Raw genomic sequence first — 18,906 nt, 5'->3', positions numbered from 1 at the left:
TGTATGGTGTGGAGTATATGGTTTATGTATGTGTGTAATGGTAACGGGTAAATGGTTCAGCGCTTTACATCACGGAACCGCACACACATTTGTACACCGAGGTACACGGACACTGGAGTAAAGGGGGGGTTACAGGTGTCTTGCCCAAGGACACATCAGCAGGGTTCATCTACGGAAGCTGGGATCGCACCGCCAACCTGTGGGTTAGTGGATCTCGCAGCTCTAACCGCAATGTTCATGTTGAGAGCTACCGACCTTTGGCTCAGAGGACGAGCGCTCTGCCTACTGAGCTACTGCTGCCCCTTCTATCGTGGTGCGTTAAAAAAGCGTTGGGAGAGTGGCAGGATGCTAATATGCTAATGTACCAGTAAGCTCCCGAGAAAGTCACGGGCCACTGGTCACAACATGGCATCAGAGAGGGCCTTTTGTGCATGTGACTTAATGAGCTGATGACACATTAAAGGAGATGAATTATGATAAATAATTAGGATTGTTTAATTAGTTTTGGTGAATATTTAACTTAACTCTTAAAAACGTGAAAAACAACTGGTTCACCTTATGCATTCTGAGCATCCAAATTATTCACCACGATGAATTTATAAGCACTTTCCACAACTTTCAGAGGCCAGAGCAGAGTTTTGATATTACAGTAATGCTAACAAGAAATAGGATACTAACAGTGTAATTCCTGCTTATAAAACAATAAACACTCTATGATTACATAGTGGACATATGTTGGGGCAAGGCAAATTGTGTTAAAATACATGGGGAAAAAATGGGCACAGGGTAAGGAGGGTTCAAATAGGGCCCAGAGAGATCACTAAATTACTCAAACATGCATGGATGATCTAAAACCTCTTCAGATATATTTTTGATGAGGGAACAATGCTGTAACATGTTAGAAAGCACAGGAAATATATATATTTAGACTAATGAGGTGTTTGCTGTGTTAGTTTAAAGTGCTACAAACTTCCCTCTCTAAAGTGTGAACTACATGTGGTTACTGACAGATTGGCTGTAGACCCCTCCTCTCCAAAGACCCAAGCTGATCATTAGAAATGACAATTTTGATGCAAATTTGACTAATTGTCCAGCCAGTTTTTTGTTTGTTTTTTAGTATTTCCTTAATTCAATCATCCATTCCAAAATAACACTTGGAATATTTAACAACACACTATAAAACTAGCCTACATAAATCTTTGTTTTACTTAATAATACTAATAGGCCAACTTGCACTTTATTTACAAGTGCTATTCAATAAATTAAAATAGTGTTTCACGATACTAAAATTTCAAACTCGATAGTACTTCCGTTTACAATGTGGCCTTATATCTGTGTACCAGTAATCCCGGAGCAGTCCAGGTATGTTTCATAGTGGTCCATGGGCATATACTAGTCTATGTGGTTCTGACACAGCTCAAGATCTGCTATTCAAGGAAGGTTCATTTCTGTCCCGTGAACATGACTTTTTTATATCGATACTTGTTCAAATGAGTATCCAGTTTTGATACTAGTTTTAGTATTGATTAGTACCTGATTTTCAATTCTTTTGACAACCCTACTTGTAAAGGTAAAAAACAACTGCACAGAGCCAATGAATCTTTGTGGAATGTTTAATAAATCAAAACCTACATATACAAATACAGTGGATTCAGATACAGTAGTGGTCTTTTTCAGGCACAAGAAAACAGACACATTCACTACAGTAATATGTAGTTAAATAATACACTTACATATATATAAAGTAATAGAAAAGCAAAACAAAATCTTCATTTAACAATGTAAAAAGTCAGTAGATAAGGCGTAGAGATACAGTAGTACTTTGGCGTATGGAGGTACAGAACAGTGGCGCTGCTTACACGATTTATACAACTCAAACTTCAGTCTCAGAGCTCAGGCTGACGGCAGTTATGGAGCCAGGGACCAACAAGGAGCTGCATGATTTAAGTGCATATGACAGGTTTTCATGTTTTTCTCATTATGACCTGGTTTGGTGGGATAGTACCTGTAGTAAATATTTATCATAGTTTTACATCAGTTAAGTGGCAGTTTGTGGAAAAAAGTTAAAAAGAAAAGCACAAAAATACAGGAAGCGGCGGTGAGTTCTGATACGGAATCCCCTCTACCTCTGTCATCAATACTGAAAAATCCATCCAAAATGCAAGAGCAATTTACATGCAAGGAAGTTTAGCTAACAATTTTAACAATTGTTTTCCTTAGGCAGTCAGACTTAACTCAGCTCAGCTCTGTTTTGTAACCTTTATTAACAGTTTAAATACATAATTTCCACAGATTTTGAGCAAGTATTTATCAGTAAAACAGATTACCGGTATATTCCAAGAGTGAATTTTTGAGATTTGTTCAATCAAATTTAATTTGTCCAAAGTAGTTACTATAGCAACTTCTGTGCTTGCTCCAAAGTATCTGGGCATGCGCAATTTGAAAAACTAAGCCTGTTTTGAAACCTTTCCCGATTTGGCAATGAAACCCTCTACATATGTCATAACAGCTGCCTGTGTCCAACCAGGAAGTACACTTCTTTTTTTTTTAAAGAAAAAAAAAATCTTAAATATAATCATGTTAACTATGTTTTAGTGAAAGAAGTAGTCTAACCTGTCACATGCACTTTGAGGATTAAGAAGACACTTGAGGTCAAAATGCTAAGAAAGCACCTCGTTTAAACCACAGTAACAGATCTGAAGGCTTCAAGGTAACACTGAGAATCCACTTGAAATCTGGCTTTATACAGATCAGCAAGGCAACTCTAATACACATTTCATTATCTGTAACCAGTAGAACATCTGCTAAAAGTACACTATGTAACTTTTCTGATAAGGATGTCTGCCATCTGCTTGTCTCCATAAAAATGTTATTGCTTTGCCTAAAATATTCCACAGTAGCCCCATTATCTCATACTGCTCAGATCTGTGAAAACTTTTTTGTGTGTGCAATAAAACACCTATAATTGAATACATGGAACATATATACATTTAATGCCATACTGTGGAACATTTCAGAAAAGTTACACAGTGCACATATACTGAGCAACTGGCTGCTTCCATTCAATTATCAGCCCCAGCGCTAATCGATTACATAATTATTGCATAGTTCGAGACAGTTGTAAAAGTAAGTAACCAAAATATATTTAGTCAAGTAAATACAATCTGCAGTTTTGATCCATAGCTGATTTCAAATAAACAAACGCTCCACAGTTAAAGGCCTCTGCTTAACATATTGCTTACTACAGTAAAAATGTATGTACAGCAGGTTAGTAGATGAACAAAATGTAAGTTTGCTCCTCTCTTATTAAAGGGGCCTGTACCTGTTTTTAAACCATGAGTGAGGAACATGTTTGAGTGTGAACTGTAACCCCGCCCAGATAGTCTTTTCTGCCATGACACAGAAACAACTACATGACAAAGAGTTGTTTTTCACTCTTAAAAATGCACCGTAACAGAACTTCAACTGTCTGGCATAGTGTCCAGCAGTTGCTCCCCATGATTCCTAGAAAACAATAGGCCTGATGGGATGAAAATGAACCACCCTGTCATTAGTTTCTCTATTAGTTATTACCCACCAAAATGGTCATAGCCAATACATTGGTCAGTCTAATTTTTGTTCTCAATTGGTGTTGTAACAATACTAAAATTTTAAACTCGATTTCAATGCTCTTTATTTAGAGAAAATAATGTGACTTTCAGCATTAAATGGTAGTACTTTATTTCATATCACCTTATCGCCTTATCTATGTAATTCCTCAGTTGTCCAAGTAGGTTCCATAGTGGTCCATGGGTCCATGTATACTAGTCTGTGTGGTCTTATACTGATTCCATTACAGCTCATGATAATTCTAAAGCCATTTCAGGAAAGGTTTATTTCTGTTCTCTAAATGTGACTTTTTTAATAATGATACTTCAAATAAAGTACCACATTTCGATACTAGTTTTAATAATCGATTAGTATCTGAGTTCCAATACATTTGACAACCCTATACAATACACTGCATAAAAGAAAAAGCCATTTATCTCTATCAGAAGAAATTAAAATCAGGTCCAGGCTCTTTAAAAGTTGGTCAATATCATGCTAATCAAAGACATGTACATGATGGAGAGTGGTTTGAATAGTGCCTTGAGTCCCAATGGTCCCAAGGTGGTTTTGTCTCACAGTGCACACAGATAAAGATGCCTGCACGGTGAAAGTCTAATTACTCCTCTCCAGCTCCTGTGTGAATCTGCTCAAACTAAAACTATGAGCTAAAGGAGAGACAGGACTGCTCTGCTAGTACGGCTCAACCTTCAGGCTCTTGTACAGGCAGCACGTGAACACCATCCCGACCACCTGCACATGGGGGATATGTGTTAGACAAACAGGTTTAAGTTTTAAATGTTTATGTTTAAAGAGGACTTAATGCACTTCTATGAGGTATGAACTGCTACCCCAAACATATTTAACTATAACCATGATATCTTTTTGAAAATGCTATAGTCACCAAAAACACCATATCAACATGTTTAATAACTTTCACGCTTGTTTATGGCGCTCTGAGTCCCTTTGCTCTCCGCACTGTCACTCCTCCTGCAGAGCACCATCACAACATAATCAGCGTGCAATGAAACTACTGCAAGCTGCATCAGGTTTGTGAAGTTGTAGTGTATTGTTTTGTATCCTGCTTTTGTATATTTATAAAATGGCCGTGCAAGAGCATGGGTGACGTTGGTTTGTGGGCTGAGCTTTGGATAGGAGTGTATTGCTAAGTGTAATCCTGGGCTCAGACCGCACGTGGCCAGTGGCCACAAGTATTCCATACAAGTACAAAATACGAGAGCTTAGATAGCACGCCATGCAGTGCGGTGGTGCCAGCGGTACTGCGGAGCTCCAGATCAAATCTGTTGAATTCCATTTTTGCCAGAGCCGACCGCAAGCTTTTTCTCTTAATAAGTAAATAGTTAACGCGTGAACATGTGGTCTTGTGCATGCGGCTTCAAAGGTGGTGACCGCAACAACACAGCAGAGCCTCCGGTTCTTGTGAGAGTGTGACATTGCAACTAAACTGGTCCAAAACATGAGTCACAGATGGACCGGGTGCAGTCTCAGTGAGGCGTTGAGAGGGTTCGAATAGGACCCGGGACAGATTGTTAAATATTCAAATATGCAGACCTCTTCAAGCATGTTTGTGACGAGGGAGCTAGTTATAACACGGTAGAAATATTCCAAAAATTCGATTTTGCACAAACGGTGTTCTGTGTAAAGTTGTAGTTGACTAAAATTCTTGGTCGACTAAAAACATGTCATGCGAATCAATTACTTGACTAAAAAGGGGACGTGTCAAAAGCCCCCGTAGAAAAGTACTAGGAAAAGGTGTTTTGTTTATTACTAAACAAAATAATTAGTTGACTAAGACTACATCAACTAATTAATAGACTAAACGACTATCGGTCTACAGCCTTAGTTCTGTGCTCACCTGTACACATGCTATGCCAATGCCCACTGCTCCGATGATCTTCAGATGCTCCAGGATAAACTTCTCCAGTTTGGTGATGCACCCACCCTAAAAAAGGAACAAAATACATACTTGTATGAAAGAAAATGTAAAGAATGGAGTAGAACTGTCTAGAGTTCTTGCCACTGTGTATAATCAGACAGAGGCATATTAGTGCCGTGTGCAGAGCAGTGGACTATTGATCCTTTCTGAGGCAGATAGTCTTAGCTCATTCAATTGTAATTGATTCAAGGTTCAACTTTTCTATTAATGTGTGAGAAAAGGATTGTTTCACACACACTTTGTTAGAATCTGTGTAGAAAGACACCACAACCACATTTATTAGTTAAAGCGCATATGACCATATAGGCCCTACGCCCTGTAGGGCCCCCGACACACCGGAAGTCAGCCATCTTGGATTGAAAATTCCAAAATGCAGACTCAGCGTTTTTGCTGATATCGCAGTTGATGGCCAACTCAAGCAATTTTATGTTTATATGGTTGTTTTTTTTTGGTTTTTTTGTTGTTCTTCAATCAATAAATATTCTTTTTAGAAATCTGTGGATGTTCTAGCAGGCACAAAATGCACACCAAGTTTAGATTATTTTGACATACTGGCTTTAACATATACTTTGAATATTTTCACTGCAAAAACAAACTGCACAAATGAAGGAAATATATTTAGATTTTTTATTTGGATTAATTTGGATGTATTTTCTTTCTTCAGTTTTTGATCTGTTTCAGTTTCATTAAGCCAGACTTTAGTTCTCTTTTTGTGTCATGTTCACCGGGACTTAAAAGCTTCAGAATGTATTATGGCCTATTTTTACATTCAAACTTCAGGTATTTTACCCACTTTTTGGCCCTCGCCACTCACAAAATGATGGTGAGGGGCATTGTTCTTCCTCGGTTGCTTATTGGCCCTCGCCACTCATGATTGTTTCATAAAACATCCACATTTTCTCCAAATTCCACACCGTTCGCCCACACACCGCCGTCGTTCATTTCCTGTTTTTTTGGCATTGGCCTACAGAGCTCATATTCACATCACATGTGCGGAATTATGTCATGAATGGAATGCAATATTAATTTTAATCAAAATGAACACTATAGCGCCCCCATCATAGACATGGAACGTCAACATTATTCAGACGAAATTTGGGAATTAAATTTGGTGCATGACACGGACCAAAAAATGATATGACAGACATGGGTCATTTTCCACGGTTGGCCACCAGTGGTGCAAAGACTCCAAAAAAAATCATTGAAAAATGTTTGACACAAATAGGTAGTGCCAGAGAGAGCTCAAAATGTTACCATGGGTGCAGAATCCAAAGAGGAACAAAACTTTAAAAAAAAGCACATGGCCACTACACACAATAGCGCCCCCTACAATTCACGTAAAAGACACAACATTCTCCGATTGCCGTGAAACTTCGGGAGATAACTGTGGGCCTCAAAAGGGGCAAAAAAAAGTCTATTGCACCATACCTGTATTATGCAGGAGGTTGCCGGTGCAAAGCCACAGACCCCTCTCATATGGAGCCAGGGCCACACTGCATATTAACATTGTTTTTCGTTTTTCTGCCAAAACGATGGCATTTTTCACCCCCTGAACATGCACGAAAAGTCTCACATGGGGGTACAGGATCGACCGGCTCGGTGAGGGCCATCATCGCCGCTTTCAGCTTTAATTTCTAATTATGACTTGGTTTGGTGGGATAGTACCCGGGGTAAATATTATAGTTTTACATCAGTTGTGGAAAAAAAAAGTTGATAGGAAAAGTATAAAACAGGAAGTAGTGCCCAGTCCTAAAACAGAATCCCTCTACCCATGTCATCCATCCATCCATCCATCCATTTTCTTCCGCTTATCCGGGGCCGGGTCGCGGGGGCAGCAGTCTAAGCAGGGACTCCCAGACTTCCCTCACCCCGGACACGTCCTCCAGCTCCTCCGGTGGGACCCCAAGGCGTTCCCAGGCCAGCCGAGAGACATAGTCCCTCCAGCGTGTCCTGGGTCTTCCCCGGGGCCTCCTCCCGGTGGGACATGCCCAGAACACCTCCCTAGGGAGGCGTCCAGGAGGCATCCTGAGCAGATGCCCGAGCCACCTCAGCTGGTTCCTCTCAACGTGTCATCAATATCGAAAACTCCATCCAAAATTCAGAGACAATTCACATCCAAGGAACACATTTTTCTGGCAGTTCATTTAACAAAATTAATGTGTTGGTATTTATTTTTATTAGTCTAATCACAACTATTGCATCATTTAGATTTTTGTTTTGACTCTTATTTACACTGGGGCAAAAACAATTTAGTCATCCACCAATAATGCAAGTTCTCCCACTTAAAAAGATGAGAGGCGCCTGTAATTTTCATCATAGGTACACTAATGGGGGGAAAGAATCCAGGAAATCACATTGTAGGATTTTTTATAAATTAACTGAAATTCCTCAGTAAAATAAGTATTTGGTCATCTACAAACAAGCAAGATTTCTGGCTTTCACAGACCTGTAACTTCTTCTTTAAGAGGCTCCTCTGTCCTCTACTCGTTACCACTATTCATTTTGAACTTGTTATCAGTATAAAAGACACCTGTCCACAACCTCAAACAGTCAGACTCCAAACTCCACTATGGCCACGACCAAAGATCTGTCAAAATACCAGAAACAAAACTGTAGACCTGCATCAGTCTGGGAAGACTGAATCTGCAATAGTTAAGCAGCTTAGTGTGAAGAAATCAACTGTGGGAGCAATTATTAGAAAAATGGAAGACATACAAGACCACTGATAATCTCCCTTGATCTGGGGCTTCACGCAAGATCTCACTGCATGGGGTCAAAATGATCACAAGAATGGTGAGCAAAAAACCCAGAACCGAGTGAATAAGCTACAGAGAGTTGGGACCAAAGTAAGAACCATCAGTAACACACTACACCGCCAGGGACTCAAATGCTGCAGTCCCAGAATGTCCCCCTGCTTAACCCAGTACATGTCTAGGCCCGTCTGAAGTTTGCTAGAGAGCATTTGGATGATCCAGAAGAGGACTGGGAGATTGTCATATGGTCAGATGAAACCAAAATAGAACTTTTTGGTAAAAACTCAACTTGTGTTTGGAGAAGAAAGAATGCTGAGTTGCATCAAAAGAACACCATTCCTACTATGAAGCATGGGGTGGAAACATCATGCTTTGGGGCTGTTTTTCTGCAAAGGGACCAGGACGACTGATCCGTGTAAAGGAAAGAATGAATGGGGCCCTGTATCGTGAGATTTTGATTGAAAACCTCCTTCCATCAGTAAGGGCATTGAAGATGAAACGTAGCTGGGTCTTTCAGCATGACAATGATCCCAAACACACTGTCTGGGCAATGAAGGAGTGGCTTCGTAAGAAGCATTTCAAGGTCCTGCAGTGGCCTAGCCAGTCTCCAGATCTCAACCTCATAGAAAATCTTTGGTGGGAGTTAAAAGTCCATGTTGCCCAGCGACAGCCCCAAAACATCACTGTTCTAGAGGAGATCTGCATGGAAGAATGGGCCAAAGTAAAAGCAACAGTGTGTGAAAACCTTGTGGAGACTTACAGAAAACATTTGACCTCTGTCATTGCCAACAAAGGGTATATAACAAAGTATTGAGATTAACTTTTGTTACTGACCAAATACTTATTTTCCACCATAATTTGCAAATAAATTCTTTAAAAATCAGACAATGTGATTTTCTGGATTTTTTTCTCATTCTGTCTCTCATAGTTGAAGTGTACCCATGATAAAAATTATAGGCCTCTCTTATCTTAATTGGGAGAATTTGCACAATTGGTGGCCGACTAAAAACTTTTTTACCCCACTGTACGCTGTAGTTCTGGAATTATGTATGTCACATCTGCTGCCCATGTCCAACCAGGAAGTAAAATCAGAAACTTCACTGAAACTTAAAAACTAGAAAAAAATACTTTTTAGTAAAATCTTAAATAATTATGTTGTGTTATGTGTAGTCTAACCAGAGATGTCCGGAATCAACTTAAAGTGTATGATAACTTTGTAAAACCTAACATATTCATGGCAAAATGTGAGGAGTGCTGCAGGTCAGTCTCACCTCCACCTTGTAGATGTTAGAGGGGTGGTCTCTCTCTCCGCACATGGGCGTGGGGGTCTTACAGCAGCTGTCCGGCACCAGCCTGCCCTTCCCAGCCTGGGAGCGGATCCACTCGCTGGCTGCCCAGTCCGCAGAACTGTTACTCCCACAGCACTTGAACTGGACACAAACATTTACATTTCAAATATGCTATATCAGAACTTTTCAATGCAGTAAGCACAGAATGTTCCAGCTACAGACTGAAAGAAATTTAGGTTTGAGGGACTTTTCTGAGACTAGTATATGCCCATGTACCACTATGGAACATACCTGGATGACTCAGATTACACAGATATTACACCACATTGTAATATAAAAGACAGTACTATGACTGATTTGATTTCCTAAAAAAAAAAAATACATTATGCTTGATGGGACAATACTTTCTGGGCAGGAATTGCAGTACCTGGAGCGGCCACTAATCAAATTTGCATCAGGACAGCGAGCGAGTATCTTATCCAGGTCTTATTACAGATGGGGTGGTGGAAGGGGTGGTGGGTGGAGTGGTGGGTGGAGCGGTGGGTGGAGCGGAGGGTGGAGTGGAGGGTGCTGTGAAGAGTGCAGCGGAGGGTGCAGCAGCAGGAGCACGCCAGTCCATCATACTTAGCGGAGTCAAAAGGAGTGGGATTGGGTCCATTCTGCCAGGGCCCATCACTAAAGTCCCTAATCTGATGGGATAAGAGCTCCCAGCAGCAGCACTGACGCATGTGAGGCACGTGACAGTGATTGGGACAGGTATACAAAAATACTGAGCACTGTTCTGGATCAGAGGTGCACAACTAACTGGATCACATGTCCATCATTCATACTGCAACCTTGTTAAAAAAAAGCAGATAAGTGTTTTTAATTTGTAAAATGTGAAAGATAGACATATTGTGTTTTTTTGAACAGCATCGTTATAATCTATGACACAGGTAGATAATTAATTTATAATTTAATTTATACAACTACATCATGATGAAAGAAACAATCTAACCCCTAAAAACATCATCACAACAAAGTATTTCTCTGCCAGTCCATGCTGATGGCCAACTATGGATAGCTGCAGTGCAAGGCAGCAAGTAGCTGATTTTTTAAAGATTTGTGCAATAATGGCTAAGTAAGGCTAAGTACAGAGCAGTGGGCGCGTATGGGGGCTAGAGAAAAATTAATTTCCTTAACGACTTCTTCAACACAAGAGAATAAAGATTACTCAAACACACTTGGACCACTAAAAACTGAGTGGGTCAAAGAAAAGAGAACAATAGCTTAACATCACATTTCTTAACAGTAAATTTTGCATGTCTCTTTTAAAAATAAAGAAACAAATATATGAAGATGTAGCAGTGTATATTTTGTCCTTCCTGCTGGAGCTAAGGTTTGTCTATAGCTCACCTCTTGTTGCAGCTTGTCCACAGCTCTGGTGATGTGCTCTTGGTTGGTCCTCTCATACTTCTGGATCATGGTGTCCCTTAGGCTCTGCTTCAGCTCCTCGTTCAGCTAAAAAACAAAACAAAACACAAGTTGCAATGTCAAGACACTACAGATTTGATTGTACCAGTAGAAATAAACAACACAACCAGTGATCATATGTAAATGTCTGCACACACTTCTTTAAAAAGGAACTGTATGTAGCCTGAGCTCATATGACTGGCTGCATGTGCTGAGATTTAGATCACTCTATAATCTGAATCATCACAATGATTCAGATCAGAGTTCTTTTAGGTTTAAATGAAGTGGATTTCAGCATTTTAACTAGCAACCCAAATGAGAGACGCATGTGGTGACAGTAGCTCAGTTGATAGAATATTTGTCCATTGATCCAAAAGTGGTTCGAATGCCCTCCCAGCAAAAAAACATCATTGGTAGAGTAGTCAGATCCACTGACCCACAGGTTGGCGGTGCAATTCTAGCTCCCACAGAGTAACACTGTTGTTGTGTCCTTGGGCAAGACACTTACACCAGTGTACACATACATCCATAACCCATCTCACCCTCAGTGTCTGTTTGAAAGGGTGAGTGGTTCCTTGATGCAAAGCACTTTGATGAATGATCATCCAATCAGAAAGCAGAACACTCAATCATCAGTAAAAACTATATTTGATTTCAGATCATATCTGGCTCACATTTAAAAAGATGGATTATGTTTATGAAATTTTTTATAAAAATCTTACATATAGTCCCTTTCCTGCCATTGAATAGAAATGTGAGGCGTAATCACCCAAACAAGAGTATAAATATTAAGTTTTTCTGCATGTTTGTGTTTAATTTTGCACTACATTTATTTTTTGAGGATCAAATCTCAACCAAGACATTTCTGCACATTTTGGCGTGTCATAACATTATAAACTGGGATCACCAAAAAAGTATAAAATTATTTTGTCAATATCGCCAACCCGTATTCCCACATATTTTTACCTATGAAACATGAACTCCCCAAACTATGGTATCCAAAAGTAGTTGTGAATGCCTTAATATGCAGAATGGTGAGTTGCCTTGTTTTTCCCTGGCAGCCCTAGAAAGTGTCTGTAGCACCAACCCCACAGCCACTGAGACGGTCGCATCGCCGTGCCTATTCCCGGAGCAGCGGCAGACAGCGCACTGGAGGAGCCGGTCCTGGGGCTCAGTTTCCATGGCAACGGGCCAGCTGGGAGCGCGCGGCGGCAAATCAAAGCGTGAAGGAGATATCAGGGGATGGCATGATTAGAAAGAGCAGGGGCTGAGGACAGGAGGAGGATAGAGGGAGAGAGAGAATGACAGAAAGAGAAAAGGAGAGGGAAAGAATGAGAGGAAGCGAGAATGCGAGAGAGAATGAGAAAAAGGAATAAAAGAGAAAAAGAGGGAGAGAATGAGAAAGAGTGAAAAATAATTAGTGCAAGAGTGAGAATGAGAAAGAGAAATTATGAGAAAAGGGGAATGAGAGAATGAGACGAGGAAGACAGAAAGAGAAAAGAGCAAAAAATGGAAAAGGAGGAAAGAGATGGCGAGAAGGAGGAGTGTGAATGGACCTGTTGACAGCGCACAAACAGTGGTGCATCAGGTGAAGGAGGGAGCGAGCGTTATGTAACCAGATGAAAAAATAATGGAGGTGTAATTTGTATTATAGTGGGCCCGTGAAACAAACGAATGAGGCTTTGGTCTGCAATCAACAGCAGATGTGGCTATGCATCACATTAGACACTGACACATGGCTGGAGCTTTCTAGAGTCTAGAATATGAAGACGTCCTTCCAGCAGATGGAGGGACGGGTCACACTGACAACAATTTATATCTCAATTTTCATCATTCTGCAGATGATATTATGAAAATCCATCAGAACTGTTCTAAAACGCGCCAATAATGTCTTGGTTGAAGTTTAAGCATCACACAAAAAGTGGGTGTGTGGGTGTAAAATTAAAGGTCCTACATTGCGCAAAATTGACTCTTGTGAGTGATAACCTTGTCATGTTATCTCACTGAAAACATGTGTGTCATTCTGAATCGAGTTCCTCATATCTGGGATGATTCTCACCGAAAGCAATCGGAAAACACGGAACGTCATGACGACTTTGAATCTGAGTGGTTGAAACGTAACAGCAGAACAAAATGGAAAATCCAACTTTTGTTACATCCACTGGAGTGAAAAGCACAGACATCTTCCCTGTCCACAAATGCTCAAAGTTCTCACCTTCTGCAAGTTTTTCACAAACAAAATAGTCCATATGGATGCCAAAATAGGCTGAAGTACATCTGTGGGTGTCACCATCACATGAGCACTTCGCCTTCGACCCCCTGTCAGGACTTATCCATAGCCATTGAAGTTAATAGGCCATGAGTTTAGCCTTTAGCGGCCAGGTAGATCCGGTCCTGCGCATCGACCATGTGGAGTTGAGTTACCCCCCATGAGACATTAAGTGACAGAATAGAATAGTAAATAAATTATAAGCTATAATGTTTATGCTCCTAGGGCACTTCTGTACCATGTTCTAAACCTGCAGCTCGTTCACATCGCTCGATGCTCATTCATGTCACACCTAAACAATTAGAGCTTGAGCTTAGCTAGAGCCACAGCTAACAAAAAAATATATACTTTAAGACAAAACACAAATTTTGTGGCAGATTTTGAGCTCTGAAAAAGTTTATGATCAGAAAATAGGTAAAAACTGACTTTTGTGAAACTGCTGTCAGCCGAACGCGAGCAGTTTGCGACTACATTGTGCTCTATGAGAAAATTCCTTTCTGGGCAGGAGGGATTTTTTCGTTGTAGTACTATTGAGTGGCCACTAATCCAACTCGAGACAGCTCTAAGCTAGCAATACCCTATCCAGTTATTTTAATAGATCCATGGCCCTATCGCACCAGCGGGGGCACCCCAAGATGGATTCTCGTGAGTTTGTAAACTCACAAATATTGTGAGAATCCATCTTGCTGCCCAAGGGTATGAAAACATACCTGGTGTTGCATTTTGTTTCATTGACACATATCTGAGTAATGCTGCATTATTAGGCTGTTCACATTTCCAAAGCTCATAATTTTCGATAATAAGGAAAAGGCCTGATGCTTGATACTAATTTTGATGCCAAAAACAAAAAAACAAAAAAAAAAAAAAAACACTTAATCATTTTGTGCTGAAAATTACATTCTATTCTCTTAAATTACCACATGGTTCTATACTGATGTTGATAAAGTTAAAAAATACTCTTCTAGTATTCTAGTAAATTGAGTATCTATTTTCGATACTAGTTTTAGTATCGATTAGTATCAGATTTTCGATTCTTTTGGTTTCTGAGGCTTCCTCAGGTGTAAATTATATGCAGCTGGGAAAGTATGAGGAGCAAACATAACCATTTTCCAATTCTACTTGCCAAAAATACATGAAAATAAAAGGGAACAAACTCCTAAACCTTTTGAAAGAAGTCTAAAAACACCTGAAATAGCAAAAACTACACTTGTCTTTTGCAGGAACAAAACAATGGGTCCATATAACACCTTCAACAGACAAAGTCTAGGTGTTCTGTGCCAATGTGATGCCAGCCTGTGCCAGTTGGCATTGGGTGGCCTCAGCAAATGTATCAACATAAATCAAGTACTGAGGTAAAATAGCACGTTCTGACAGATGAGGGCACAGAATGGCACTAATTTAAGATGTCCACATTATGTACTGTTCTCAGTGTTGGGAAGCAACTGAATACATGTACCGGAAATACATTCAGAATACCAATTTTGAGTACCTGTATTCTAGTGCAGTTACTTTTTCATTGGGTGGTATTCAGAATACAGTTACCTTCTTAAATTAAAAGGAATACATGCTTCATGCAATTTTGGCTTTGAACTGCATAGTATTAGTAACAATAAAGAAAACACAGCTCTTGCAATGAGGCATGTGTGATTTTTCATCTGTAATTAGACAGAAAATACTGCATAACAAGCAGTACAACAAAAATAAAGTTGTTTGTAATTATGTGTCATGTTTTTTTCACAGTAATTTAATGTAACTCAATGTAAAAGTAGTCTAGGTAATCAAACACAATACTATGATTGGACAATATAACTTTGGGAGTGAGACATCATTGTTTTGTAGTGAATTTCCACAGCAAAATGTCATCTGTGATCTAATGCAGTGACTCTCAAACGTTTCACATCAAGTACCACAAAGAAAAGATTTGGCTTTCCAAGTACTACCGGATCTAAATCAAGTTTATAACTGGACTATGCCAGGTCTAATCTAGGGCTAAACCAGGTCTAAAACTGGACATCATTTCCACTGTAGTTTCTAAAGAAGACATTGTCCAAAGGAGGTCACAGAAAACAATACCAGGTTATCCCATCTGCTTTAAAACATATTTATGATTTCACAACAAGAAGTTAATGTCTGGGGGAAGCAACTATTGATGAGAAAACAGCCAAAGTGAGGTATTTTTGTCACAATATTTTTGTATTTCATCTAGTTTATTCTGCATTCATTGGTTTTCTTCTTGGTGAGTTGTGGTCCAAGAGTAATAAAATAGTTGGATTCAGCTGTTTTTTTTGTTTTTGTTGTTTTGTTTTTTTTCTTTCTTCAGATCTTTGTATAGCTTCAGCAGCAAGAGCATTGTTTTGCTCTAGGCTCCTGTCAAAAAGCTACAGTTGGCAGAGTGGTTAACCCTCACCTCATATGAACATGTTGGCAGCTGTTAAAGTACATTTTGATTTCCTGTAATACCTTGAACCTGATCCACCATCTACTTTTGTCTGCTTGTTTCTGGTCCTTGTGTTTTAATTAGACTGAACAGCACAGAGAGCAAAAGGTTAAAAGTGTGGGGACAGTAAACAAGCTAGCTTTATAATGTCCAATTATCAAAAGTAGAGAAGCTAAATTTGATTTCTTTTTAAATATGTTACGATGTTTTTGCTTTGAAAGTGGGTTAGGTGGCAGGTGTACTGGGAAACTGATGTAAAAAAAAAGAACCATGGAATAGGTATTTGGTGCCCTCTGCTGGCAATAGTGATGAATAAAAATATATTAGTAACATGCTTTGCTATGGGTGTAATAAAACTGTCACAATAACTACTTCCAAATAAAAGAATAAAATATGTTAGTAAGATCATTTCAAGTAATTTCACAATTGTCTGATACTTAAACCTCACTCAATAAACCATTAAAAACATGTTTATTTCTGTTGGATCGACACAATACGATGTGTATCATTATTGAAATACTCCATGGCTCGGTTAGCAGTCCTCTATAGAGTGTAATATTACAAATAGCTGGGCAGGATGAATATTTAATACAGTAACAGTGCAGTATATAATTCAGATCCTCTAGTAGGCTCTGTTGTGCCTACAGAAGCCTCTGGATCACAGAGCTGTCTCCTGGAGCGGTGTTTTATGAATGAGACTCTCCCAACTCATCACAACATGACAAAGGCAGCATGAATATTACACTAGAAACTCCATGTACCTGTGGTTGTGTTAAGAGCACTGCTTTCCATACACCTGCAGACCTGTGAGGTACAGTGATTCACAACATGCCTAAGGGAAAGGGAATTCTCATACCCTCACAGTATTGGGAGATGTGTATGGGTTGGACTTACCACTGATTTTTCTTGTGTTTCTTATGCAGTGGTTGAGGTAAGTCATACTATTTCTACAGTGCCTTTGCAGTATTAGTAATATGAATAGGTAGAACTCTTAAAGAATATTCATAAAAATAGCCACTAATTATTTCAGTGATCACTCCAATTTATTCATAAGATTCCAAAATACTACTTAAAAAGCTGCTGTACCTGATGTTTACGGTCTTAAAAAATTAAACAGAATTGGTTCATTTTAAACAGTTTGTGGTGGTTGTTATACAGTCACTAGGCATTCTAAATTATCACTCCAGTGAATTTATGAGCACTTTCCTCAACTCTCAGAGGCCAGAGGGGAGTTTGGCTGTCATGTTCATGCTAACAACAACTAGCATGCTAACAGTGCCTTACAGTGACACCTGTCTTAAATCTGATTTGTAGAACATGATCCAATAAGCACAGCGAGTGGTCCATGGTGTGAGACTTGCCTGTTGGTAGTAGATGTAAGCCAGGACTCCAGCCAGAACCTCCAGCAAGAAGATGCAGAGCAGCAGGACAAAGTACTGCAAAGAGAAACAAGACAAATCAGTCTCACAACTGTTAGTCATGTATTAATTTAAACTGTATTTCAGTGAAGCAGCCAGCCGCAAAATAACATGCCAACGGGTTTCGCAGACTTAATAAATGTATTATACAATTTCAGATGGAAGGTACGGGGTATACTTATGAATACATTTTAGTAGATTACCTACACAAGTCAGAATAATATCGGAATGATTACTGACACCACGACCAAACACTTTCATTTTTTCATTCACTGTGTCTAACCGTGCATGCACATGTGGGTCAGAGGTACAACTCTTCCCTGGCCTTAGAGTTGAGTAAAAGTTGAATGTCCCTTTGGAGAGTTTTGCTTTGCTGACAGGAGCAAAGTGAAGGGTGAATAATACATCAGCAGTGGGAGCGATCCAAATCTCACACATACAATATTAAACCATCTTATACCGTAAGGACAAAACACAGGTTGTACACAGACAGGGACACTGATGGGACAATACAAGAAACATTAAAAATAAATACCTGAATTTAGGATTGAAAATGGAACCGTTTAATCTCAAGTAGAAGTAGAACTGATTTGTGAAAACATTGTAATTTATCATTATGGACTGAGTAAAGCCAAGTTGAGACAATGGTAAATGTGTAATAAATCCTGTAAAAATGAAAGAAGTATTTGAAAATCGAAACATGAACCAATATTCAAGACTAATATGTTTAAAAAGCTTCATTAGGGGTGTGGGACTGGGGGAGGGTGGTGTCAGGGGTTGGGGAAAGGTGGAAGGGGGTTTGGGGTGTCTTTTCTACACCTTTTAACATTGTTATTATGTGACCGTAAGGCCATAATATTGAAACAATTTGAATTAAAATATATATGAGGGGGGAAAAAAGCTTCATTCAATACATTGGCTGGACTGAAAAGGAGCAAGGAATTATTGTCGATGCAATGGTCTCTGCAATGTTTTTGTAGTGGTCAAAAAGCATTCTACGATAGTGCTGTATTGTCAGTGTCCAGTACCCAGATTTCATTTTCTGTTCATGTTCTCTAGGCAAACTTAAGGGCACAGTCTAATTAGTGGTTACACTGTCAGCAGCAGGTCTATGTGAAAGGGCTCAGACTAAAGTTGTAGCTTCAGACTCCTTCTGCTTGCACAACACACTGCTCCAGGGGAAATGGAAGACGTTTGAACAGACAAATATTTGGACACCTGTGCCTCCCTCTGCCCCCTTGGATCCTCCATAGGCACATTCTGCAGCATGCCTTTACAAACCAACAACTCTGCGCCAAGGTCAGAGTTTGTGCTTTGTCATCCATTTTCTATCAGCACACATTACATCCTCACTGTTGCACAGTTGATGCAATATTCTAATCAATGTCGTATAGAGGACTTTGGGTTACTGCTATAGGTTATTTTTGAGATATGAAAATTGTAAAGATATACATATACATACGCACTATAACTTTTATGGTGAAGGGTCCACAATGTTTTGGTTTGTATTGATTACTGGCCAAGTTTCAAGTTCAATCTATGGAAAGTAGGGTGACACAAGTTTAGAAAATCATACTAATACAAGATACTAAAACAAGTAATGAAACTAGACACTCATTTAAGCAAGTATCAATACTAAAAAAAGTCATTCACAAGACAGAAATGAACCTTTCCTGAATAGCTGTAGAATGATCTTGAGCTATAAGACTACATAGACTAGTATACGCCCATGGACCACTATGGAAC

The 18,906-nt window shown here is 39.5% G+C and overlaps 1 protein-coding gene across 1 annotated transcript in view; it reads right to left on the bottom strand.

Moving 5' to 3' along the window:
- Window positions 1-1,598: 1,598 nt before the first annotated feature.
- LOC117393702 (CD151 antigen-like) overlaps window positions 1,599-18,906 on the bottom strand; it is a 38,745-nt gene continuing 21,437 nt past the window's right edge. The window contains exons 4-8 of the mRNA XM_033991697.2: window positions 17,104-17,178; window positions 10,980-11,084; window positions 9,567-9,725; window positions 5,462-5,548; window positions 1,599-4,338 (exon numbers count right to left, since the gene is read on the bottom strand). Coding sequence (XP_033847588.1) covers window positions 4,279-4,338; window positions 5,462-5,548; window positions 9,567-9,725; window positions 10,980-11,084; window positions 17,104-17,178 — 486 coding nt within the window. The 3' untranslated portion in view covers window positions 1,599-4,278. The remainder of the gene's footprint in view (window positions 4,339-5,461; window positions 5,549-9,566; window positions 9,726-10,979; window positions 11,085-17,103; window positions 17,179-18,906) is intronic.

This window comes from Periophthalmus magnuspinnatus, chromosome 3, assembly GCF_009829125.3.
Source record: "Periophthalmus magnuspinnatus isolate fPerMag1 chromosome 3, fPerMag1.2.pri, whole genome shotgun sequence".
Taxonomy (NCBI): domain Eukaryota; kingdom Metazoa; phylum Chordata; class Actinopteri; order Gobiiformes; family Gobiidae; genus Periophthalmus; species Periophthalmus magnuspinnatus.
This window is presented reverse-complemented; position numbering and strand designations above follow the sequence as displayed.